This window comes from Amblyraja radiata, chromosome 2, assembly GCF_010909765.2.
Source record: "Amblyraja radiata isolate CabotCenter1 chromosome 2, sAmbRad1.1.pri, whole genome shotgun sequence".
Lineage (NCBI taxonomy): Eukaryota > Metazoa > Chordata > Chondrichthyes > Rajiformes > Rajidae > Amblyraja > Amblyraja radiata.
The window spans coordinates 18,127,674-18,154,112 of NC_045957.1; the positions used below are offsets into that span (position 1 = coordinate 18,127,674).

Genomic DNA, 26,439 nt, shown 5'->3' on the forward strand with positions numbered 1-26,439 from the left:
TCCACGAATGCCGTACGGTTATCGTACGAGGTTCCCACGATGTTCAACTCTGGTTACCTCTTGCGTCAAGTCGCCCCGTGAGAAAGCCCCATTAAGGCATCTGGGGCATTTATTTTGTAGAGTGATATGACAAATTTTTGATCAGGAATATTTAGCTTACAACCAATGATTAAGATCATTTTCACTCCGAGTTTAAATGCCGAAGTAACTAAAGGTTGTTATTTAGGGAATAATGTAAGGAAATATTTATTGTGGGACGCGAAAAGACAAGTCCAGCCATAGCGCTGTAAAGATTAGGATAATTCCATATTGAGCATACACCTCTAAGATGATGCCGTGCTTGGAAAAATAACTTTGAATAATCAATTTTAAAAGTGAAATAATAAAGAAACCATTAAGACTTTTCACTTGTTTAATGCATGTTGTCTGACAACAGTGCTTAATCATTGGCAAGTTGTTTATTTACATTTATCCAAATAGTTTCACAGGCATTTAAAAATTTAAAAAACATACTAGTCATTATGAACTCCCATCAGTCATTAACATTAAAATAAAACATTGAAAATGAGAGTTTGTAAACGTAACATAGGAATCTATACATCACTAGCACAGACTAAATTCAGGCATGGCACTGTTTTCATTCTCATGCAGGAAGAGGAACACTGAATAGCTCTTCAAATCAGACGTCAAGCTATGTTATTTGTGCACATTTTATTCAAAGTAAATTCTTTCATCTTTTGGTACTTATCTTACAATTAAGTAGATCCAGCAAATAAAAACAATTTCAACATCCTCAGTGCATTTTTTTAGTTAGCTGCCCAGTCATTCTTCAGCTACATGTAACTATTACTTCAATTACTTAACTGTTACACAATTATGAATACCAAAAACACCAATACAACATCCTTTAATAGTTTGTTATATATCAAAAAAACACTCCCTTCTGTACAGGTCTTCCTATTGTGGATTACTATCTCTATCTGAGAAATTTGCTAGAATTATTTCACTGTTTTGGGTATTTATTAATTATATGTAAAGTTAATTTTCAGTCCCCCCCCCCCCCCCATATCAGTTTCACAGTGTTTAACTGGAAAGTAGTTATCTACACTTAAAATATATCCCAAAACAATAAATACCAGACCAACTGATTCAGTTTATTACAGAATGGTGATTATAACTTCAGAAATTAGTTAGATATGTTTCTGCAGTTTTCACTTTAGTGAAATAATTATCCAGCATTAATGGTGAGACAATATCTTGCTTGTGTAAAAACATAATAGATAAATTACCTGACATAATTGTGTCATTAAACTGAGACTTGATGCTTATATATTGAACATTTTACATGTAGCTCAAAAAACATCTTGCAACAAATGATATGGAAAAATGTCATTACTGCAACTAGGAAAGATGAGATTGAGATGGAACAATTGCAGCAATCTAAATTGGAGAGTTGGTATAAACCTTCCTTTTGACCTAAATGGATGAAAGGCATCTGTACAGCATCATATAAAATGTCACTTTTGGCATTATTTTTCCTTTCTTCTCAGGCTTTAATATTTATATTTAGTAGGTTAGGTGACATTACCTGATCGAAAGGAAGCTAAGAAAAGTTAACTGAAAAGATGATATTTTTTATAATAGGAAGGAATTATTTCAAATGTAGGATAGAACTATAGCAGGGTAATTCGAATGCATTAGTGGTCAGAGATGTAAAAGAAATACAGTAGATCAAACCACTTGTCTGAACAATTCAGTAGGCTATACTGCACTTGTACCCAAGCACCTTGGTTCAGCTCAAGGCAATGTACAAATGATAAACCTATTATGACTGGTACATTTATATTCTTTCAAATGTATACTTTGTTATGACTAGTAATAAATACTAATAAATCCCTGGAATAACAGTTTAATTAGTCTGGTACTTTTAAAAACAAGATTATCAGTGGCAAACTAAACTACAGTAAATCTCTAAATGGGAAAAAAACCCTCAATAACTTTGTTGAATTAGTTTAATTAAATGCCCATACTTCTTTTGCTGCTTAATTCTAATGCACGAGAACCAAAAATTGACAGCCACAAAATATTTTCAAAGTAGCAAAATGAAAATTAAAACAGTGATGGTGAAAGTGCGTAATGCCACATTATCAAAATTTCATATAAAAATATGTTCAATATTTGATGCTGCTCACACTTACATTAAATATTAACTACTGGCTCAAATTACAAACTGTTGTGATCATAAACAAAATACACAGACTACATTGTGATGGAGAAGACATGAAAAATGACACCTTTAAAGGCTTTCATTAATGAAGCTCAGAGCTTCTACTAAATGCAAATCTATATAATCCAAAAACCGAGCAGGCATAATTCAAACAATATACAAAGGGGGCTGAAAATTAGATTTTTAAATACGTAAATCATGTTCCAAACTATATTTCACGAGATAGGGCATTCTTTAATTACCTCTAAAGTAGTAATGCTTCCAATAAGAACTCAGCAAAGCCTTCATTATCCCTCAAATCATGAGCAAGAATACATGGCAATACTAAAAATTAAAATGTTGGTGTTAAGGAAATATATTATTTATACATGTGTGGCAGATTAATATCCAAATGAGGAATCAATACCTCATTAACCCTAGTGTGGTATAATATGATATTCTCAGTCAAATGGGATATGTTCCAAATCATTAAAGACACAAATACATAATTATCTTATGCAAATCCATCAATGCAGATAATACCTACTTGTACCTACCTTAACAATCAAATCAAAGTCGTAGTGTGCTATCATTGCCGAATTGGCATAAATAAACCTTACCACCTATTGTGGAATTTCAACAAAAAAATCTGTAACTATAGAATAACAGTGATCAGATATTATTAAACTGCTGTCTGTTAACCCCCCCACCCCCCATTTTCAACATCAAACCATGCCTTAGAACCTCAGCAAATAAACTCCCAATAGTTTAATCATTTGCCACATAATTTTTGTTGTGACAATTTAAAAATCAAAACATTATCTTAACTGCTTATTTCAAATCTATTTTCTTTTTTGAAATGTTTTCAGTGCGTTATCAGTTATTTATGTAACTTTAAGTGAAATATTGAAACATGACATTTTTGTAATAAATATAAAGAAAAATGGAGTGTGCAATAATATTCTACTCAAAAAATCATGTAAAGAACTTGCTTATTGGTGGAGTAAAATACATATTTGCCCTCATCCATAGCTATATCCTCATGTATTTCAGGGTTTTTCGATTAACATGGCTTTCTACCAAGAAGTTCAAAGCAATGAATTTCAATGCAATACATAATTCAGAATTGGTATTTGGGGCTGTCTTTGATGAAAAAATGAGAAAATATTTTGCTGAGCAAAAAGTTAGCAGATTTAGTAATTGTATGTAATGTAGATACTGTGTATTTTAGTTTTCTAAAATATGAAAATTCTAGGACAAGGCTGCAGTTAATGCAGAGGCCAAGTTCCACACCATTTAAAAAAAAAACCTTTTTTAAAGTTGATCACTTTTCCCACAAGTTGTTTTAATATTTTATTAGGCTTCATGCTGTATAATTTTAATGCAGAGAAGTTATGCAGAAGTCTTACACACGAGCCAATGTATGCATTGGAAAACTAACAATAATTTTAAAAAGCTGCTGTTTTCAGGTCCTTGTATGATGGCATCAAAGGACAACTAATTCTGAGGTGTTTGTAAAATGAGATTATGTGCATACCTCTCAAAACTGTACACAGGGTGCAGCAGCCTGGGAATCTATTAAAATCCCTTCAGTCTTTTTTAAAGTCAGAACTTCTACATCCTTACTCAGTATCAGGTTCGGTTGCTACAAATGTTAACTTGCTTGTTTTCTTATTCTTTTTCAGAAGCTGTTCCTGTTCCTTTTTTCTCTGTTTTTCCCTTTGTTTCTGCAATTTCTGCTGTGCTTTACGTGCTTTCTCAACTGATGATTTCAACTCTTTGAGTTTCTTTTTGATGATGGTTCGATCTTGAGAAACATTAATACCCAATACCTGCATTGAAACAATATTGGGGATGACAGTTAATGTGGGGTACTAAAACCATTTGGATTGAACATTCTCCTTTGTATCTGGGCATAAAAGTGTTGCACACCTGTGAACAGATTGGGGCTTCTCTTGAAAATAAATAATTTGTCAAAACAGAGAAAAGAAAAAATCAAGGCTTTAATAGCCAGGACAGAATATCAAGAAAACATATGGTAAAACTTGAAAGTCAAATATTCAAAAGACATCAAGTACCTTATTTGAAGGTGGCCAAATGTGCATCTCTTCCTTTTAAACATTACCAAATAACATCACTACAAGATGTTATTCACTCCTCATTTCTCTGTTAGAATCAACTCTTTCCTCCTCTTGATACCTAGTCACATAACTAAGGTGCAAGTTAGCAAGAATGGAGATAAAAGAACTCCCCAATCTAATAAAAACAAAATAGCTTGAGCAAAAAAAACAATCACATTGGATCATGCAGCATCTGTGGACCAGCATCTTCAAACAAACAGCTTGCTACTTATTAATAAGAGTGCGAGTAAGCTTTCACAACTTTAGAGTCACGATTAGTCTTCACATTAAGGCAATGACATGATGTCAGTCTTCAGAAGGATCGCGACCCGAAACGTCACCCACTCCTCTCCAGAGATGCTGCCTGTCCCGCTGAGTTACTCCAGCATTTTGTGTTTATGTTTGGTGTTATCTGGAGCAGACTTGGAAGAATCCAGTCTTTAAACATAGGTGACATTCTAATGTTCTATCAGTGCTAATGAACAGTGTTGTTGTGGACAGTGGATCAATCTGACATAATCAATCAGATTGCCAAAACTAACAGATATAAACCTCAGATCCTATGGAGGCAAAATGCAACATGCTGCAGCTGCTGTAAATCTTGATATCAAACATAGATATCAAAAATAGAGAGAGTGGATTAGAAAGCATCTGATGAGAGAATACAAGTGAGCTGTGCTCTTGTGTGATCATTGCGAGTTGTCCTTGTTGCATCTTTTGAAATGTTATTCATCAACATTTCTAAAAAAGAATCAGCACCCTATAATAAACAGACTTGTATTCTCTTTACACGCACTATTTGATCTGGTGAATGTGGCCAACATTTTCTGCTTTTGATCTGTTTGGTTCTGTTCTGGCCAATTTACAAGCTGTTTATTCGATAACTGAGAAACCTGGGTTTGAGCCTGCAATCAGCAGAAAACATAATAATTAGAAGCAGAAAGAAGCCATTTGATACTTTATGCCTGCTGTGCCATTTAATAGACAATAGACAATAGGTGCAGGAGTAGGCCATTCGGCCCTTCAAGCCAGCACCGCCATTCAATGTGATCAAAGCTGATCATCCACAATCAGTACCTCGTTCCTGCCTTCTCTCCATATCCCTTAACTTCACTATCCCTAATAGCTCTATCTAACTCTCTCTTGAAAGCATCCAGAGAACCAGCCTCCACCACTCCCTGAAGCAGAGAATTCCACACACTCACAACTCTCTGTGTGAAAAAGCTTTCCTCATCTCTGTTCTAAATGCCTTACCACTTATTCTTATACTATGGCCCCTGGTTCTGGACTCCCCCTACATTGTGAACATGTTTCCTGCCTCTAGCGTGTCCAAACTCTTAATAATCATATATGTTTCAATAAGATTCCCTTAAGATAATAAAGCCAGAGTTAATTTTTCATTTCAGTGTCACTTTCCTGCACCAACGCCAAGTCCTCTTAATATCTAAAAATAGCTAACAAAAAATGTGATAGCTTGCTAATCAGCTGAATGACATTATTCTCCCACTCACATATTGGAACAATACAGTATCTCATCAAACGATGATTCCTGTAATTAATGCAAACAATTCCAACAATAACTATTCGCTTCTCTGCAACCCAATTAAGGTACACATCAAATCCTAGATAATGAGGCTTTCATCTCACTAGTACTAGTGGGAAGGTGGTGTAGGAAGCCTGCCAACCATGACCTGCAGGTTCAAGAACAGGTTTTTCTCATGCCATCAACCATCTAGAATCACAATGCACAACTTTATCTCATCACCAAACCCTATAGTCTTTGTATAAAGTTGCACCACGTACCTCAGCTTGCACTATTATAGTCTGGTTACCTGGTATAGCTGATAATTTATGGTGTTATTGTTTACCACACTCTTATTTGTTGTGTTGCTATGTTAATACGCTAATTATGCTGCAGCAAGAAATACTTTCATTGTTCTGTTCCCAGTGCACATGACAATTAAGCACCATTGATTCCTTACTCATTTGTAAATATTTCAGATTTCGGCTAACACCTTCAGTACCTTTCAGGTGTTAGTACATCTTCCCCAGCCAACACTGGGTCATTATGGACTCCACCCTTCCTGAAGTCCCCTGTTGCCGGCCCTGTATTGTTCTGGCCTTTTCTTGCCTCCAGTCCCCCCCCCCCCCCTCCCCCCGCCCCCCCTTTTATCATTTAGTCTGAAGAAGGGTTCCGAGCCAAAACATCACCTATTCCTTTTCCCCAAAGATGCTGCCTGACCTGCTGAGTTACTCCCAGCATTTTGTGTCTATCTTCGGTATAAACCAGCATCTGCAGTTTCTGCCTAAACATTTTTAATAGTTGGACTATAATATTTAAATTGAAGGCAAACCAAAAAAAAGGAAAACATTTCTTTGAGAACTTGCTTACCTTCAGTTTGTTTCCATCCAACTGGAGCAACTGTTCTCCATCAATGCTTTTGGCAACAAATTGTGGAATATATTGTTCCATGTTTAGTCCCATAAGCCAATGAGAAACCTGATGTGTGGTCCAATCCAAAACAGAACAAGTCTTCCATTGATTATGTTTGGGCGACTGTCCTTCATCAAGAATCTTTCAAAGTAAAAACATAAATTTATAGTAGTGATTGTGCTGTTATTACCAATATCTTTAAACTTAAAGTTCCCAGCAGAAATGGACTTCCTTTTAACTTGTTGACTTTTTCTGATTTTTCAGACAAACATATCATCTGAAATCTCTTTGGCTGAAGTTCAAATGCTGCTTGCTGAAATCTGACAAAGGCTGTGCAAAATATTTGAAGGTCTTTGTGTACTTTCAACAACTACCTATTACATGTGTGACACTTATGTCTGCTATGGCCATTAATCTTTTTTTCTTTTCTATCTGGCTAATGCAGTGGTGGGGAGGGGTCGAGGCAAAGAGAAAGGAGACCTAAAATAAAGGCAAGAACATCACTGTTATTGCAGTGCCTTCTTATTCTGTTCTAATGTTGACTTTAAGCCATCACTTGCAAGAGGGCAAAGGTCTTCCACTTCCCTTCCAACCCCCCCCCCCCCCACACCGCACCAGCCCCAAGAATCCTTACCCCAACCCCTTAATAACATTTCCTATTGATTTTGTTAAATCTTGTGGCCTTAACTGCCAGGATAGATATTCCTCATCTATCAATTTGTAGTATATTATGATGTACATTTTATTCTGCCAATATCTTCTTTTGGTTAATATAATGAATACCTCCAAACAAAGCTCCTTCACAAAAATGCTCACACTAGAATCTTATTTTGAGATAAAGATAAAACCCAACAGTGCTCCCTTTTATTAGTGTTTAAATCAGACTGTAATGTCTGGTAACCAAACGTTCAGTTTAATGCAAGAACGGGAAGTTGCTATACAACTTGTCTTACTTCTCCAAATGTTGTTCAAGTATGATCTCTCAATGGGAAGGATGTAATGAAATACATGGAACAATGTGGTTTTCTGTACACTTATATATCTATGAAATATGAACATTAACATGTACCAGAAAAAAAATTGAATGAATAAACCTTAATTGTTAAATGGTGCATTGATATTAATTAACGATAAATTCTTACAACTGTGGTATCTTTTTTCAGACTTTAATTGAAGTTTAAGATTCCCGTCTTTATTTACTGTATTCTTTCTCAAGTCTAAATTTCCTCTGTTTAATCTGCTTTCTATACCTTGCATTATATTTTCCAGTTGAAATTTCCTGGAGTCACCAATACAACCACATTGTTTAAAGTTTTATTAGCATTGTTAACTTGTCTTAAATGTTAGTGAAATAATATAGAAAAATTCAGTGGGCACGACACAGAATGATTGGTACTGTTATTTGATTGTGGTGACCGAAATCCACCCAATATGTTATATGCTAATCACATTTTTAATATAAAGTGACAAACTGTTGCAAATGTGTTAGACATTTTGGAAATTTCTTTGATGTGTTCCAAATGTTAGGAATTGATATTATTTTCAAATGCTATAGAAAATGTACTATTAGATTATAAACCATCCACCGTCACAATTTATAAGTACCTTAAGTCCCAACAGTAAAACCAGGAGCTATTTATTAGGTATATTTATAACTATCAGATTGCATCTGAAGAGAGTGTTTACATAAGATGCTGTGCACTAGGTTAATGATGAGATGGTAAAATTAAAAACAAAACAGGCCAAACATGATTTCAAGCATCTCACCTTATCATCTATCATATCCAGGCTCTGCCGAGTTAGCAACAAGAGAAATGAAGAAAAAATATTTCAGAACATAAAAAATGATGCAAAGAAATGTTAATATAATTATTTATTTCTCAAATAATGCCCAATATGTACTTTTTAAATGTAATGAGACGAACAATGTGTCGCAGTAATGAAAAAGTATCTTGCTTTGTTGCTGTTTAAATCACTTCACTCCAATCGCATTCCATGATTCCAACCCTTGTAATAGTATCCACATCTTAAATAAATCCAGGATCTTGAATTTATTTTAGAAATTGCATAATATGATGATTAGGTGGCAACATTGGTCTCCAGGAAGGAGACCAATAATTAAACAGAGATCAAATCTATTTTATTACTGTGTATTATTCTGGTGTATTATACTGTGTATTATTCTGTTGGTCCTTTATTTAAAAATAGCAAAATCTGTGTATGCATCCGGTAACAGACAACTAAAGTCACTACAGCAATTGTGGCTTCATGATCTTTTATACCAGCAATTCCAGTACAGTTGGAACTAATACAAAATAAAGCTCCCCATGGAGATTTTGCTCAATTTAATGTCATCTTCCTTTTGTGATCATGCCAAGAGCCAAATTTAGGCCTGAGAAATGCAAGTGCAATGTTGTAATCCAAGATGCCACTCACTTCTTTATTTGTATTTTTATTATCTGTTCTCCAACCAGCAGATTGAGAGACTAGCTATTAGGCAGGAAATGCCTGCATAAGAGGAACAGAGATGAGGGTGGGAGGTGGTCTGTGCATTTGCCTAGAATTGGGTCGAAAGGTACTTTTATATTGAGCCCTGTGGGTTACAGAGGAAGATGTTCTTATTTACTCCGGGTTTTTTTGGAGGAGGCTTTTGCTGTCATGGCCAACACTGATTGCTCCATTGAACTTCCCCCGAAAAGATAATGATGATGAGCTATCTTCTTTAACCAGTGCAGCTCTGGTGAAATTATCCTGACAATGCTAATGTGTAGGGAGTTCCTCGATTTAAACCCAGCAACGGGAAGGAATAGCAATATACTTCCAAATGAGTATTGTGTTTGAGTTGGAGGTGAACCTGCAGGTGATGGTGTTCCTATGCACTTGGGACACTTGTGTTTCTTGGTTGTAGAGGTTTTTGATTTGATATGTGATTTTTAACAAGACCTGGGTCTCCTTGTACACCAGTCACTGAAAGTAAACATGCAGGTACAGCAGGCAGTGAAAAAAGCTAATGGCATGTTGGTATATCAGTAACTTTGTAAATGGTACACACTATATCCATGATGCTGCAATGGTGGGGAGAATGAATGTTTAGGGTCGGAATCTTTAGTATGTTGAAGTGAGGAAGCTTCAGATTATGGGAGGACTTCGGTCTAGAGGTCTATGTATTAACAAAGTACATAAAGTGGAATCACAAGGAATTGCAGATACGGAATCTGGAGCACAACACAAAGTGCTGAATAAATCAAATAGTTCAGGCCACATCTGTGGAGGGAATGGACAGATGATGTTTCGGGACAGGACCCTTCTTCATAAAGCGGAACTAGATCATGAAGACTGAGGTAGATGAACTTGATCAAAATATTCCTGCTGCTCTTAGCTTGAGGTGGAAATCTACCTTCAGTATATGCAGGCCTAATGAAAAAATGATAACAGATATACGTTCAAGATATCTGTACAAGCCCTTCTTCAATCCACCTACCACCCAACTATTGTAGTGGGCATGTTTACATCATGTTTCATATCCTGCTGAATTTGATCAAGAGAGCCAAGAGTGTTTAATTGGCAAATGTACTGGCAATGGAACAATAAAATTCTAAGTTGCTGCAGCTTAATAGGCCCATTAATGCCACAACACGCAAATAAATGTACAATAACCATTACAATAAATGAATAATCATCAATACTAGCTAACCAAACTACAACAAAGCAAAACAAAAGTCTGTAGTGCAACCAAATCAAAGTATACATTCAGATATAAATAGATTATAGTTACTGAGATAGACACAATGGCGCATCTGGATAGCAGTAAAAGGATTGGTCCAAGTCAGCATGGATTTATGCAGGGGAAATCCTGCTTGACTAATCTTCTGGAATTTTTTGAGGATGTGACAAGTAAAATGGATGAAGGAGAGTCAGTGGATGTAGTGTATCTGGACTTTCAGAAAACCTTTGATAAGGTCCCACACAGGAGAGTAGTGGGCAAAATTAGAGCACATGATATTGGGGATAGAGTATTGACATGGATAGAGAATTGGTTGGCAAATAGGAAACAAAGAGTAGGAATAAACAGGTCCCTGTCAGAATGGCAGGCAGTAGCGAGTGGAGTGCCACAAGGCTCAGAGCTGGGGCCGCAACTATTTACAATATATATTAATGATTTAGATGATGGAATTGAAAGTAACACTCGCAAATTTGCAGATGACACAAAGCTGGGTGGCAGTGTGAACTGCAAAGAGGATGTTAGGAGGTTGCAGGGTGACTTGGACAGGTTGAGTGAGTGGGCAGATGCATGGCAGATGCAGTATAATGTAGATAAATGTGAGGTTATCCACTTTGGCGGCAAGAACAAGGAGGCAGATTATTATCTCAATGGTGTTAGATTAGGAAAAAGGGAAATGCAACAAGACCTGGGTCTCCTTGTACACCAGTCATTGAAAGTAAACATGCAGGTACAGCAGGCAGTGATAAAAGCTAATGGCATGTTGGTCTTCATCACGAGAGGATTTGAGCAGCATAGGAGCCATTCATCCTTAGGTTAGTTACTGTTAGCATCTTATTTTATTTTGTCTAGATATTTCTAACAGTATTATTTTGAACACTTGGGGGTGGGCTTTTGATACGTAGATGAACGTTACATACATCATACCAGGGGAGGGTGTGGGCAGATCAGCCGAGCAGGCACGGGAGAGAAAATACAGTTCTTACCAGATCAGATAGTAAGAACGGAAAGCTACAATTTGTATAAGAATAAAGCGGATCTGGAGGTACCCGGATGTGGCGTCGAGGGACGAGAAGCCGAAGCAAGGCAGTGGAAGCCAAATAACTGAACGGAAACACCAAATAGCCGAAAGCGTACGAAGCCGAAACGCCAACTAACCGAAAGGGTGGGACGCAAACTGTGATAAGTGCAAGAAAGCAGAGGCAAATTTAATACATAGTTTCGTTACATGTCCTAAATTGAATTATTACTGGACAGAAATTTTTAAAGTTATTTCTGAAGTCATCAAAGTTAAATTGGACCCTAACCCAAAGCTAATAATATTTGGAATTCCGGATTTACATCTATCACTTACAGTAAATCAAAGAAATTTCTTTGATTACTGTTTGATAATTGGGAAAAAAATCATATTGAAATTTTGGAAGGGAACATTATCCCCCACAACCAAAATGTGGGCAACAGAGATGATGGAGACGTTACATCTGGAAAGAATTAGATTTGTCCTATTGGACAAGTATAATTCTTTTGAACAGATATGGTCTCCATATATACAGTATTTAGAGAAGTAGCTGTTCTTGGCAACACAGCTCGGCGTGCACCCTGCGGGATTTGGTGAGAATAATTCATTTTTATATTGGAATTAACATATATGTCTTTATTGATACTATCACTTGTAGTAGTGTTATTAATAATACATATTGTGGTCTCTCAATTTTTTTTTTTTTTTTTTTTTTTTTTTCCTTCGTTTCTCTTTTCTTTCTTATATATAATCAAATTATTATTTAATCACTCTCTTAATGATTTATAACTGTTCTATTCTTTCTCTATCATTATTTCTAAAAAAAATAGTAGATAAGTATTACTAGTGTTTTACTTAATGCAAATTGAATTAATTTGATATAAAGTTGTTTGAAGCATTGTAATTGATTACCTTTAATAAAAAAATATATTAAAAAAATAAAAAATAAAAAAAAATAAAAGCAAACTAACCGAATTGGCAGGACGCCTAAAAGCCAACTAACCAAAAGGGTGGGATGCCTCAAAGCAAACTCACCGAAAGGCTGCTCTGCCAAAACGCCAACTCACCGAAAGGCTGCGTCGCCTACAAGCCAACTCACTGAATGGCAGCTCTGCCGAAAAGTCAAATAATGGACATGACATCGCCGGGGGGAGGGACTTGTCAGCGGTTGGTCCAGACCTCCACTTCAATCACATCACTGGCTGATGGAGACGGGAGGGTGGGGATTATTTCCCCCCACTCTCCCACGGCCACCCTCCGCCTCGTCTCCCCTGTGCAGCTGCACTGTGACGGGCTGTGTGTCGGCAGCGCCAGGTTGAGCTGATGTGTGGGACAGGCTGGTCCCTCCGCCCACCCAGAGTCACTGACCGCGATGCACCGCCATCGGACCCCAACCCCCACATCAGGGTGATTCACCCCCCGACCTCGACCCACACACGGAGTGATTCACCCCCGACACCCACACCGGGTGATTCACCCCCCTACCCCAGCCGCGGGGACAGACGGCTCGGGCATTGGCAGCCATAGTAAATCGCTTTTAAAACATGGGGGGTTACAAAATACCCTGGCGGGCCGATGACATGTGTGCATGACAACTAACTATTTTATCTCCTCCCACTCCCCCGCCTCTGACAACAAGAAGCAAGTTTTAGTTATTGTTTAAACACAGTAATACCTTCCTTTTCGATAGGTAATGTTCTTTTTCAGCTTTTAGATGTCAGCGATTCAAAGAGATTGATATTTGTTTTCTTTTCGATAAGTAAGATATTTTTTTCCAACGAACATAGACCTTGCTTTAGTATTTTTGTTTTTTTTCAGCTTTTTGACATCATGTCTGCTCGGCGTCAGATTGTTTTTAGACTTAAAATCTGACGGGCAACGAAAATGACGTCGAAAAGCCTCCGTGGCAATCGCAGCACGGACAAGTCACTGCCAAAGATCATACAGCGGATTCACGTTTGACTCCACTAATGCAGAGCGGCTATGAAAGTTGGGAAAACTGGCACTAATAGCGGTCCGTGAAAGATCAGCACCTACCAACAATGAAGGCACTATGAAACCAGCTGCCGCAAGCCCTTTCCACAGGACGGGGTCGACATTAAAGCTCAAAAGAGAGTTACTGATTTAAAAACAAAGATGTTACATGTATAAATAGTTCTTACATTCAGGAACCTGGTTAATTAAGTGGTGGGATTATTTCCCTGTCCTAACTATGCCTTTGCTTTAGCCGGTGGTTACATCCATTCCATCCCTCCCTTGCAAAGATGTGAGATTTCATTAAGAGCACACTTGGATGAATAGATACAAGCAACATGTAAAGCATCTCTTCCATGCACGCAATACATGAAGCCGATGAAATGAGACAACTGTTACACCAAAGATAGACACAAAATGCTGGAGTGACTCAGTGGGACAGGCAGCATCTCTGGAGAGAAGGGATGGGTGGCGTTTCGGGTCGAGACCCTTCAGACTCAGTCTTCAGGTCTGAAGAATGGTCTCAACCCGAAACATCACCCATTCTTTCTCTCCAGAGATGCTGCCTGTTCCGCTGAATTACTCCAGCTTTGTGTCCAGCTTCGGTTAAAACAGATTACAGATTATCTGGTGTTTTGTGCATGGGAGCTTGTGTGTGTTACGCCGGCAACCAGATGGTATTACTGTGTTTAAACAATAAATAAAACATGCTTCTTGTTGTCAAGGGGGGGGGGGGGTGGAGAGAGGGAGGAGATAAAATTGTTCATTGTCATGCACACTCGTCATCAGCACACCAGGGAATTTGTATGTCCCCCATGTTTTAAAAGCGATTTATTATGGCTGTAAGAGTGGGGGGGGGGGGGGGGTGAATCACCCAGTGTGGGTGTCGGGGGTGAATCAACCCTTGTGTGGGTCGGCGTCCGGGGATCGGGTGAATCACCCTGGTGTGGGGGTTGGGGTCCGATGGCGGTGCATTGCGGTCAGTGACTCTGGGTGGGCAGAGGGACCAGCCTGTCCCACACCTCTGCTCCACCCGGCGCTGCGGACACACAGCCCGTCACAGTGCGGCTGCACAGGGGAGACGAGGCGGAGGGCGGCCGTGGCCATGGGAGAGTGGGGGCTATCCCGAGGGATGCGCTCCTTCGGCCGCTTACAATTTGGTGCTCGGGTTCAGAGTGCCCAGTCACCTATGACTTGTGTGGGAAAATGACCCCCATCCTCCCGTCTCCATCGGCCAGTGATGTGATGGACGCGGGGGTCTGGACCAATCGCTGAAAATTCCCGCCCCCTCCCCCCCCCCAGCGACCTCATGTCCATTCTTTGACTTTTTGGCAGAGCTTGTAGGCGTCCCACCCTTTTGGTTAGTTGGCATTTCGGTTTTGTACGCTTTTGGTTATTTGGCGTTTCGGCTTGGTTTCCGTTCGGTTATTTGGCTTCCACTTCTTTGCTTCGGCTTCTCGTCCTTCGACGCCACGTCCGCACACGGATCTGGTATGTTCACTTTGTTTGTAAACTACTTCAATAAAGAATCAATTAAACTGGAAATAACGATTGTAGGATCTGTTTCTTTTTATCATCTGCGAATGATCACTCCTACCCGCCTGTGTAGTAATGGCAACGGAAAGTTTGGACATTTGAAAAGTTTGAAATTGCCATTACATTAAAGTAAGAACTGATCTCTATGAGTGAAGCTGGAGCTTGTGAAAACCTGGGACAAAGGATCTGCCTGACACCATCAACTTGACAAGGTCGACTCCTGCGCTATCTGAAGAACGACGAAACGGAAAGTTGGACATTGGAAAAGTTTGAAATTGCCACTACAGGCGGTATCATTAGCGAATTTAAAGATGATGCTGGAGCTGTGTCAAGCTACAGTCATGGTACAGAGAGAGTAGGGTCGTGGGCTGAATCCACAGACTTGAGCAGTTCCTGTGTTGATGGTTATTAAGAAGATAGTATTGTTGCCAATTTATACTGATTGTGGTCTACTGATGAGGACCTTGAGGATCTAATTGCATAGGGATGAGTAGAGTCCCAGTTTTTCGAGTCTGCTGATACGTTTAGAGGGGCAACGGTGTAGAACACCAATCTGTAGTACATGAACAACAGGCTGGCGTACGTGTACTAATTGTACAAATGGTTCTGTGCAGAATGGAAAGCCAGCAGGATCAGATCCCTTGTTGATCTATTGTACCGGTGGGCAAATTTTCACCTTGCACTCGGGCATTGGTATTGCAGGTGTCATTTTAAAGCAGGTGGCAACCTCTGACCTCAGTAGTGAGAGGTTGGAGATGGTGCAAAAACTCCAGCCTGTTGATCAGCGCAGGTTTTAAGAACGCAGGCAGGTTACAACATCGAGATTGGACACTGAGCATTTGCCCTCGCGATTAATCTACTCATATCGGTTTCGATGACTGAGATTGCAGCATCGTTGGTGGCTGTAGGGGTCCAAGAACGTACATTGATGGTCTCCCTTTCGAAGCGAGCAAAGAAAGTATTGATCTTGTCGGGAATATTGCATTGTTGTCAATTGAGCTACTGCTTGGTTTTGTCTTTTAGGAAGTGATGGTGTGCAAGCCCTGCCACAGCTGCTGAACATCCGTCCTGAAATATTAATTCCAATTCCCTGAAATATGGGGATTAAAATTCCTCGTCATCCAAAGTCCAAAGTTCAGAAAGGTCTATTACTTGAAAATTTACATATCAATTATGTTCATCATCTTACTCAATGCCCTACTTAAATCATTTCACCACAAACTATGTTATCCCATTAGACTGCCTAGAATTAAAGTAAATTTAGTTCTAAAAGTGAAAGTCTAATCTTATAATTCAAAGTACAATTCAGTTCCACAATCAATATTAACATCAGAAGTTCAGTTTTCTTTCCTCTTGGGTAAAAGCAAACTGGGATTCAATTCATGTGTAGGAAAGAACTGCAGATGCTGTTTTAAATCAAGGGTAGACACAAAATGCTGGAGTAACTCAGCGGGACAGGCAGCATCTCTGGAGAGAAAGAATGGGTGACGTTTCGGGTTGAGACCCTTCAGTCTGTCACTCCAGAATTTTGTGTCTACCTGGGATTCAATTCAGTTCTCCTTGTTACAGTACAGTTAGGCCCAAGTAAAAATTTGAGGAAGAATTATATTTCATTGCTTTTGAATGCCTATCATGGGCACCTCATTAGTGAGTTGATGATGGAAAATTTCATGACAGGATTGAAAGCATGTTCAGAGACAATCACACCAAGCAGCTCATTATCACTAAAGCACATTTTTGAGACACTACTGGAAGCAGATACATTTTTCATCCCTAAAGAAAATACAGTAAACTAGCTCTCCAATAAAAATGCCTGCCTTATTCTTAGTTGGATCCATAATGAAACAAACCTAAGTATTTCAATTTTACTTCTATTCATAATTTACTTACTTCATCAGAGGATAGTGCCAATGTGTGTGAGCGCCCTGTAGAATTTGGTTCTGCAACAAATCCACTCAAATCAGCAGAACTTGTGCTACTGGGACTAAAGTCATCAATGTAGGTGAAATTCTGCAAATCAAAGATTCTGAATGGTAATAAGTTATTTACTTAAATTAGATGTAAATGAATACCCAAAACAACAAGAGTATTAATATTCAAATGCACACTACTGAAATAAACAAGAGATATGAGCCAAAGGGAAACAAACATGGATGGGCAAGATCCACAGTCAATTAGAAAATGGAAAAACATGTTTTTTTCTCAAACTAGTTGCAGCAAAGCAGCTTTGAAATGGAAACAGAATTATACAAATGAATTATTAGAAGAGAAAATCAACTTTATTGTGGTAAAAAATGAAAAATCTGCCTATTTTGGTTTCTTATAGAACTTCAGAAGTACATAGTGGCACAGCCAGCAGAACTGCTGCCTCACAACACTTGATAGATAGATACAATCGTGACCTCAAGGGACCATCTGGGTTGAGTTTGCATGCTTTATCAATGACTGCATGGTTTTCTCTGGTGCTCTGCTTTCCTCTCATATTCAGTACATGTGTAGGTTGGTAGATTAATTGGCCATTATAAATCGCCCTTAGTGTGTAAGGCAAGCGGTTGAATCCAAGGGGAAATTGATGAGAATGTCTGCATAATGAAAATGATTAATGTAGGATCAAAGCAAATGGGTAATGGTAAGCACAAATATGATGGGCTGAATGGTATGCTGATTCCTACGCTGAATGACTCCAAGAACAAGGTGTCATTTTATGGAAAATAGTGGCAATCTTGGGTTAAAATAGATGGTCATATTGATGGCATTTTATTCAAGAGCTTATTCTGGACAATCTTTTGAAAGTTTTATCAAAAATGTACAATTTTTGAAAATTATGTGAAGAGATGCACAGCGACAAAAAAAAGTAGGTGTGGGTATACCTAATGCATGTTTATGTTTTGTTTCATATTATGGTGAAAAACAAATAAAATCAATATCCTAATATTCGTGGAATACGAAAAGCAATCTAATATCTATGGCGTATTGACAATGCTCAATTACGTTGCCTGTTTTCTCGAGGCAGCATGAAGTATAGATGGTCAATGTGGGAGGGCCGAGTTGTATGATGTACTGAGCTGCTGACACAATTCTCTTGGGCAAGGATAGTGCTAGCAGATATTATCAAGGAAAATACAAAGGTATTTTATGAGTACAGTAAGGGAAAGAGGGAAACTAGAGAGGGAAAAGGGCCCCTCAGAAACCAAAGCGGGCATCTCTGTGTGGAGCAGCAGGAGATGGGCTAGGTCCTCAATTAGTTTTTCTCCTTTGATTTTACTGTGGGGAAAGACCTAAAGACTGAGGAACTTGGGACAGTTAATGGGGCTAACTTGAGGACAGTCTGAATTACGGTCAAGGAGGGGTTGAACGTTCTGAGGTGAATGAGGTAGAATAAATCGCTCAGGCCTGACAGCCAAGGATAATGTGGGAGCGAAAGAAGAAAGTACATGTGCCCTGGCCGAGATATATGAATCATCATTAGATACTGGTGAGGTGATAGTGGACTGGAAGATGACTAATGTGGATAAGTCTCAGAACTATAGACCAGTGAGTCTAACATCAGTGGTCGGCAAGAACGGACAGGGAATGATTAACAATAGTCAGAATGATCTTGTACATGGGAGATCGTGTCATGTCTACATTTTTTTGAAGAAGTAACCAAAATAGTTGATGAGGGCAAAGTAGTAGATGTGTTTATATCGACTTCGGCAAGGCATTTGATAAGGTTTGCATGGTAGGCTGCTCTGGATGATTAGACCACACGGGAAATAGCCGACTGGACATAGAATTGGCTTCATGGAAGGAAACAGAAGGTGATGGTAGAAGGTTCATTTTCAGACTGGCGGCCGTTGAGCCCACAGGGATCAGGAGCACTTTGCCACACAGAGGGTGGTGGGTGTATGGAATGAGCTGTTAGAGGTGGTCACTGAGGCAGGTACAAAAGCACCATTTCAAAAACATTTGGACAGATACCTGGATGGGAAATGTTTAGTGGGATATTGGCCCAATGCGAGCATTTGGGAATAGTGTAGATTGGGCACCTTGGTTGGCATGGACAAATTGGGCCAAATAGCCTGTTTACGTGTTTATGACTATGACCCCTGGTTAAATCTGATTATTTCTTTGTGTCTTTGCCTCATAATCTTTATTGACATCCCAGGTGAACTTTGCTTCGAACTGAGGTTAAATCCATATTTTTTAAGAGTTTGAAGCTACAATTATCTCAAGCTATTTAGCCGAGTTTGGAACCGACTAGTTGAACAGGAATAGCTCATTCAAAACAACTAAAAGTTATAAGAAATACTCAGCAGCTCAGACAGCGTTTATTAAGATGAAATGTGATAACATTTTCATTAGTTGGAAATGTGATGAGTTTTATCAAGTGCAGAGACAGGTGAGTGGAAAATAAAAGAGTCAGTATATGATAAGGTGGAATGGTAAATTACTTCTATAACAAAATAATCTTGGCCCCATGGACAAATGGGGCTGAAGGGCCTGTTTCCATGCTGTATGACTATGGCTCTATGAACAACATTTTATAAAAACATAGCTGGCCATCACCAGAGACTTGAGAATGGAATGGAATCCTTGTGGGAAACAGTACGCGAGGAAGTTAATTCAGGCTACATGCAGGAGTACTTGGGTTGAGGTAGATAACCTATATCCTGAAACAGAAATGGAGAAGTTGAAGTTGGAGAAGAATCATGTAAATTTTAATGCAAGGTGAAAAAAGGCCGCACAGCTGCTGAAACTTCATAATTCATTATGTGAGAAGGAAGCAGCATTAATACAGGCATTAATATACCAAAGAAGGTAAAGGATGAGACCTGAGCTGGACTGACTGAGAAATGTTCCATATATACAACAAAGTTTTTGTAGCTTTCTGATCTACAGATACAAGCAGTGAGGATAGGTGATAACCTCTTCTCACAATAAATCTCAACACCACTGCCCTACAAGGATGCATTCTCATTCCCCTATATGGAATTATTTACTATACTCCCTATACACTCATAACTGTGTGGCCAAATTCAGCTCTAATTTCATATATAATTTTGCAGATGACACCACTTTGGTGGGCCAGATCATAAACAATGACAAGACGGAATAGAGGAAGAAGATAGAGAACTTAGTACACAATGTCAGGACAATAACCTCCCCCTCAATGTCAGCAAGACAAAGGGGTAAGATATTGACTTCAGGAAGCATGGCTACTACATCAGCATCAATGGTGCCAAAATGGAAATGGTTGAGAGCTCCAAGTTCCTTGGCATTAATATTACCAACAATCTGTCAAGGACCAACCACATTGTTGTAACATTCAAGAAGGCACACCCATGTCTTTGCTTCCCGAGGAGACTGAGGAAATACAGCGTGTCTCCAGTGCTTCTTACAAACTTCTATAGTTGCACCATAGAAACCATACTGTCTGATTGCATCACAGCTTGGTTTGGGAACCGCATTGCCCAAGACCACAAGAAATTACAGAGAGTTGTAGATGTAGCCCAGTCCCTCACACAAACCCGATCATGCCATTGACTCATTTACAGTTTATGTTGCCTCAGAAAAGTAGCCAACATAATCAAAGACTTGTCCCATCCTAGTCATTCCTTCTTCTCCCTGCTAGGAGCAACCTTTTCCCCATTGTTAACAGGCTTTTGAATGGTCCTTCCATAAGCTAGGATACTGACAATCAACTCTATCCCATTGTTGACATTTGACCTTGTCTATGGCACAGATGTGCTACAATGCTTAGAACTATATTTTGCACCCTTTACTCTTCCACTTTACTCTATCTGCTGTATTTCAATTTGACTTGGTTGTATTTCTGTATATTGTATTAGATCCGTTGGACTTGCAAGCAAAACAAAGCTTTTCACTGTAACTTGGTACACGTGACAATAACCCTAAACCTAGCAACGCATGGAGAAGATCAGGTACATTACTTGGATTCAGGCTGGAAATAGCACTCTTTCTCGATTGAGAAATGATTTTATGTTATGAACGTAGAACAGTACAGCACAGGAACAGGCCCTATGGCCCACAATGTCTGTGCCAAACACGATGCCAAGATAAACTAATCGAATCTGCCAGCATACGATCCATATCTCTCCATTCCCAACATATCCACATGCTTATCTAAAAACCTCCTAAATGCTACCATCGCATCTACCCCCACCACTCCAGGCAGCAACCATTCATCCTGAAGAAAGGTCTCGACTCGAAATGTTGCCTGTTCATTCCCCCTCCAGATGCTGCCTGACCTGCTGAGTACCTTCAGCACTTTGTATGTTGCTCAAGATTCCTGCAGTCTGTTGTACTCAGTGCCCTAACTGATGAAGGCAAGCGTAATAAATACCACCATCCCCATTGTCTAGCGGTGTTGCCACAAATCGCTGCAACACACTGCTGCTCACAGGTCTCTGATCTGAAACAGCAATCTTTCATATACCATCAAGCCAACGTATCTTTCTATCCAGCATTTTTTTTACATTCTTATGTTTTATAGTTTTGAGTAAAATTAATTTGAATGCAATGATTTCCAATTTAAATTCAATGCAGAAATTAGGATTTTGGTTTGCATTTGGAGTGGAAAACTAGCATCCTGATAGTTCAGTCAGTAACAACGAACACACAATTCAGTATGTCTCAAACAACTCTTACAAATTTCTACAGATACACTGTAGAAAGCATCCTATGCAGATGTATCGGAGTTTGGCATGGTATCTGCTCTGCCAAGACTGCAAATGTTTTAGGTGCGTAATCAGCCCAAAACATCACACAAACCAGCCTCCCCACCCCCGCCCCCGCCCATTGACCATCTATACTCAATGCATCCCGCTGCCATTTTGAGATTGCGTCACAACGGGCATCTCTGGCATCACAATGGGGGCCCGTCAGCCGTGCCTGTGCAGTTGGGGGAGGCTTTCCGGGCCAGGATCGCCATTTTCACTGAACATCGCCTCATGTATGGGTGAGTAGCGGAATATTGCGTTGGGGAGGGGGACCAAATGGGTTCGCGCTTGGTTTAGCAGTCTAAGATGCTGGGAGATCTAGATGCCCTGGTGCATAATTTGCAAAAGCCTCGAACACAGATAGAGCAAGTAATTGGAAAAGCGACAGACATTATCTCAAGTGAAATGTTTAGTCAAAGTTGGCGAAGGTGGACTGTAAAAATATCAAATAAAATGGTGGACAAGGAAACATTTAATGAACTGATTCATAACTCCCAGCAAAAATACATCCAAATCAGGAGGAAAGATCCTAAAGGGAGGATGAATCAATCAATCATGAATTGCCAAAGAAGGTAAGTTATGGTGTCATAGAGACATTCAGCATGCAAGCATGCTCTTCGGCCAACTCGCCTAAGCCAACCAAGATGCCTGTCTAAACTTGCCCAAATTTGGCCCATATCCATCTAAACCATTCCGTTCCATGTACCTGTTTGTGTTTTTTAAATGCTGTTATGATATCTGTCTCAACTACCTCCTCTGGTAGCTCGTTCCATACACCCTCCAACCTTAAATCTATGTTGTCTAGTTTTTAATTCCCCTGCTCTGGGTATAATACTCTATGGATTCACCTATATATTCTCCTCATAATTTTATACTGCACAGAATTATGGAACTTTAGCCGATAAGGTTTACCCAAGGCCAATTATTGCTTATTAAAAACATTTCATGTACAGGAAGAGTGCGGAGGCTTTGGAAAGGGTACAGAGAAGGTTTACCAGATTGATGCATGGATTAGGGAGTATTAGCTATAGGGTGAGGTCAGACAGACTTGAATTGTTTCATCTCGAATGAAGGAGATTGCATGTAGACCTGATAGATATGTAAAATTATGAGAGGCATAGATTAGGTTGACAGAATTTATTGTCCAGGATGGAAAAATCAAATATTAGAGGTCATATCTCTAAGTGGCGAGTGGGAAAGTTTAAAGGAAATGTGTGGGGCATGTTATTTTACACTGGAACACAATGCCGAAGTGTTGATTATGGTTGAAGCAGATACTTTAGTCGCATTTAAAAGACCCTTGGACAGGCTTATGGCCAACAAGGAAATGGAGGGATATGGATTATGTGCAGGTAGATAAGTGATGATCTTGGCATCGTGTTCAGCAAAGACATGCGGGGCGAAAGGGCCTGTTGTTGTGCTGTACTGCTTTATGTCTATGACACCATAACTTACCTTCTTGAGATAATGTCTGTCGCTTTTCCAATTACTTGCTCTATCTGTATTCGAGGCTTTTGCAAATTATGCACCAGGGCATCTAGATCTCCTTGCATCTTAGAGTTCTGCCATCTCTCATCATTTAACAGGTTTCTTTTTCAATCGAATGATCACCCGAGGAAATTGCTGAGGAAATTCATGCCCAAATAACTTGCACTATTTTTACAGATCGACCATACCGATCGTTTTCAACCACTTGCACTATTTTAGTGCTATATATTCAAGTTCAAGTTACATTTATTGTCACATGCACCAATTGGTACAATGAGATTTGAGTTACCATACAGCTCATACGAATAAAAAGATCGCAATACACAATAGAATTTAACATAAACATCTCCACACAGTGGAATCAACGTTTCCCACTGTGAGGGGAGGCAATAAAGTTCAGTCATCTTCCTCATTGTCACCCGTGGTCGGGGCCTTTGAGCCCTCCGCAGTCACCGCTACGGTGGCCCGATGTTCAGGCCCTCTCGCCGGGATGATTGGAACTCCGACGTCGGAATGGAATAACACACTCAGCGGCTTGGAGTTTCTGAATCGGCCACTTCCTACCGGAGACCGCGGCTCCCGAAGTCCACAGGCCGAACTGGGCAGAGATTCAACACTGGCGACCTCTGGCAAAAGATCCCAGGACTCCGAGATGTTAAAGTCAGCGCCGCCCACGGCTAGAAGCTACGCAAACCACAGCACCACGGTGTTAATCAGCAGGCCGAACACTCCGGAGCCCCAAAATGGCGATACCTGGTAAGGCATCGCACGCTCCGGTAATTTAGTGCTGCGCCGCTGCTGAAGCTCTGGCCGGTCTCCGGCAGGAAAGGCCGTACCAATCCAGATGGTTGGCCGCGAGGGGGAGGGGGAGGGGGCAAAGATGCTACTCGGAGAAAAAGACACATCCTCGACCAGGTCGTGACTGGGAAACGGTTTCCCCTCTTCCCCCTCCCCACCCCCCTAAATAGACTAAGAAACCTCCAAAAACATACTTTAGACAGACTAAAAATAACAAAAAAGGTGAAAGGACGGACAAACTGCTGGCGAGGCTGTCGCGCACGGCGCCATATTAGTGCTCACTTAACCTATTGAAAGAGCTGAAGCCCCATACAGAAAAGCAAATTTCCTGCATTTATGACATGTCAAAGTAGATCAATTTTATAGACAAAAATGGAGGTGATGCCAAACCCAAAGTCACTTTGTTGGTATTTTTTAAATATATTTTTCTTTTGCACCGAGTTCTGCATTGTACTTATTTCTGATTTGGAATGAATTTTAATGACATCTGACACTAAATTATAAATATAACAACATAAGTAATAAAAGTGGTCTCTTGAACCTGCTCCACTAGTCAATAAGATCATGGCTGATCTTTTACCCAGCATACCATTTCTGCAGTAATCTTCCATTCTTTGATTATTTTAAATATTAAAACATTATGATCTCCATCTTGAATATATTCAGCAACTGAGCTTTCTCAACCCCATTTAGTAGAGAAACCTCATTGTTCACTACCATCTCATTTCCTGTCCTGAATGTTTAACCACTTATATTGAAACTCTCAACTTTGATTTTGGACAATTTCCATAATTTGCTTTTTTCAAAGAATCACCTCACACTCTTCTAAACCCAATGGCATTAGCCCAATCTACTGTTTCTCTTTACATATGACAATCTCCCCATTCCAGGAATTAATCAGCCAAAACTCTTTCAATCACAAACATATTTCCTTAGGTAGGAGACCAGATGTGTACACAATATTCAGGCTTCAGTCTCCCCATGGTGGTAATTAATTTCACTCAGATGTCTTTCCTCGTCTGCAAATCCACTTGCAATAGAGGCAAATACACAATTTATCATCCTTACGTTCTGTGAACTTTCAACGATTTGTGCATGGCAACACCTTTTAATCCTATTTAAAAGCAATTTATTTTAAAGGAAGACGGTACAATTGGAGCTTTATTATGCCAAATTCCATTAAAAATTAAATTACCACTCAGACTTTACTGTCTGTCTCCAGGATACAGAGAGCCGGTGAAATTGGCTTTCTGTACGAGACTCAGCCAATATCAGGTATGGAAGAATCCAGAGTTTTGATTAAAGGTTGGTGGGCATTGTACAATCCAATGGAAATTTAGATAATTTGGATCAGGCAAATTCTGGGCCAATTTATCTTTAATAACACTTCTGAGTTAGAGAAAATAAGAGGTGTAATTTCTCTTCAGATGTTAATTTGTTAATTAAATGGGAAATAATTTAATGCGCCATGTTTATAAAGCTAAACTTGATATATTAAACAATTAAATGTTGTTGAATTATTATTGCTGAATCTTCTACATATTTCTAAATATTCTACAACCAAGACTTAACCACTGCTGAATAATTTACTTGATCCTCTATGCACACACAAAGCAAGTTGTAAATTACCTTAAATCTCTGTTTTTCTGGGCTTAGGCTCTCAGAAGATGGTCCTGTTGAGCTGCTAGGGGATGGCAAATTGCTGGAAGAGTTGTATCTTTTACCACTTTCTCCAAACCAGGATAAAAGTACACAAGGTGGGATGGAGGACGATGACTCTCCTACTGAAAGGTTGCTTGTTGAGCTTCCGAGTGCATCATTGGCAAACCTGTCATTACAAGCAAAAGAATGTTATAAATCTAAGGTTCTAAAGTTTCTAAAAAATAATCTCGCACCAATAAATGCTGCTTTCCACTGTTTCGATTACAGAGAGAAATGGTGTTCATTCTTCAGGCTATTTCCCAACATTCAAATCTGCAAGATACCTGCTCTACTAAGAGGTTACTTTGAGCAACAATTTATTTAAAGCAACTTTTTAAGTAAATTGAATTTTTGGTCTCCTGTTCAATTCTGAGTTCTCAAGAACCAACATTTTTACAGTTTCTTGGTAACATTACTATTATCAGAAGTAGGGGAATCAAAAACCAGGTGACAGTGGTTTAAGGTGAGGAGGAGAAAGATTTAATAGAAACCTGAAGGGCAACTATTTTTGCTATGGAACGAGGCAGGTACTGTCAGTTAAAAAAAATATTTGGACAGGTTTAGAGGGATATGGCCCAAATGCAGGCAGGTGGTTCAAAGGTTCAAAGGTTTGTTTATTAGTCACATACACCTAGGTGTAGTGAAATTCTTGTTGCCAGTGCATCACATAAAAAAGAATACAAACATAACAATAATAAAGAACTTTAACATAAAAAACTTC

General features: G+C 39.3%; 1 protein-coding gene across 6 annotated transcripts in view; it reads right to left on the reverse strand.

Moving 5' to 3' along the window:
* Window positions 1-394: 394 nt before the first annotated feature.
* Window positions 395-26,439, reverse strand: part of ppp1r9a (protein phosphatase 1 regulatory subunit 9A) — a 124,398-nt gene continuing 98,353 nt past the window's right edge. For 3 of the 6 annotated variants that reach the window (XM_033042457.1, XM_033042420.1, XM_033042411.1), the window contains 5 exons: window positions 25,647-25,845; window positions 16,900-17,019; window positions 8,528-8,551; window positions 6,719-6,901; window positions 395-4,038 (listed from right to left, as the gene is read on the reverse strand). In XM_033042457.1, the coding sequence (XP_032898348.1) occupies window positions 3,829-4,038; window positions 6,719-6,901; window positions 8,528-8,551; window positions 16,900-17,019; window positions 25,647-25,845 (736 nt within the window). In that variant the 3' untranslated portion in view covers window positions 395-3,828. The remainder of the gene's footprint in view (window positions 4,039-6,718; window positions 6,902-8,527; window positions 8,552-16,899; window positions 17,020-25,646; window positions 25,846-26,439) is intronic. The other 3 variants (XM_033042429.1, XM_033042440.1, XM_033042447.1) reach the window with 3 other exon arrangements.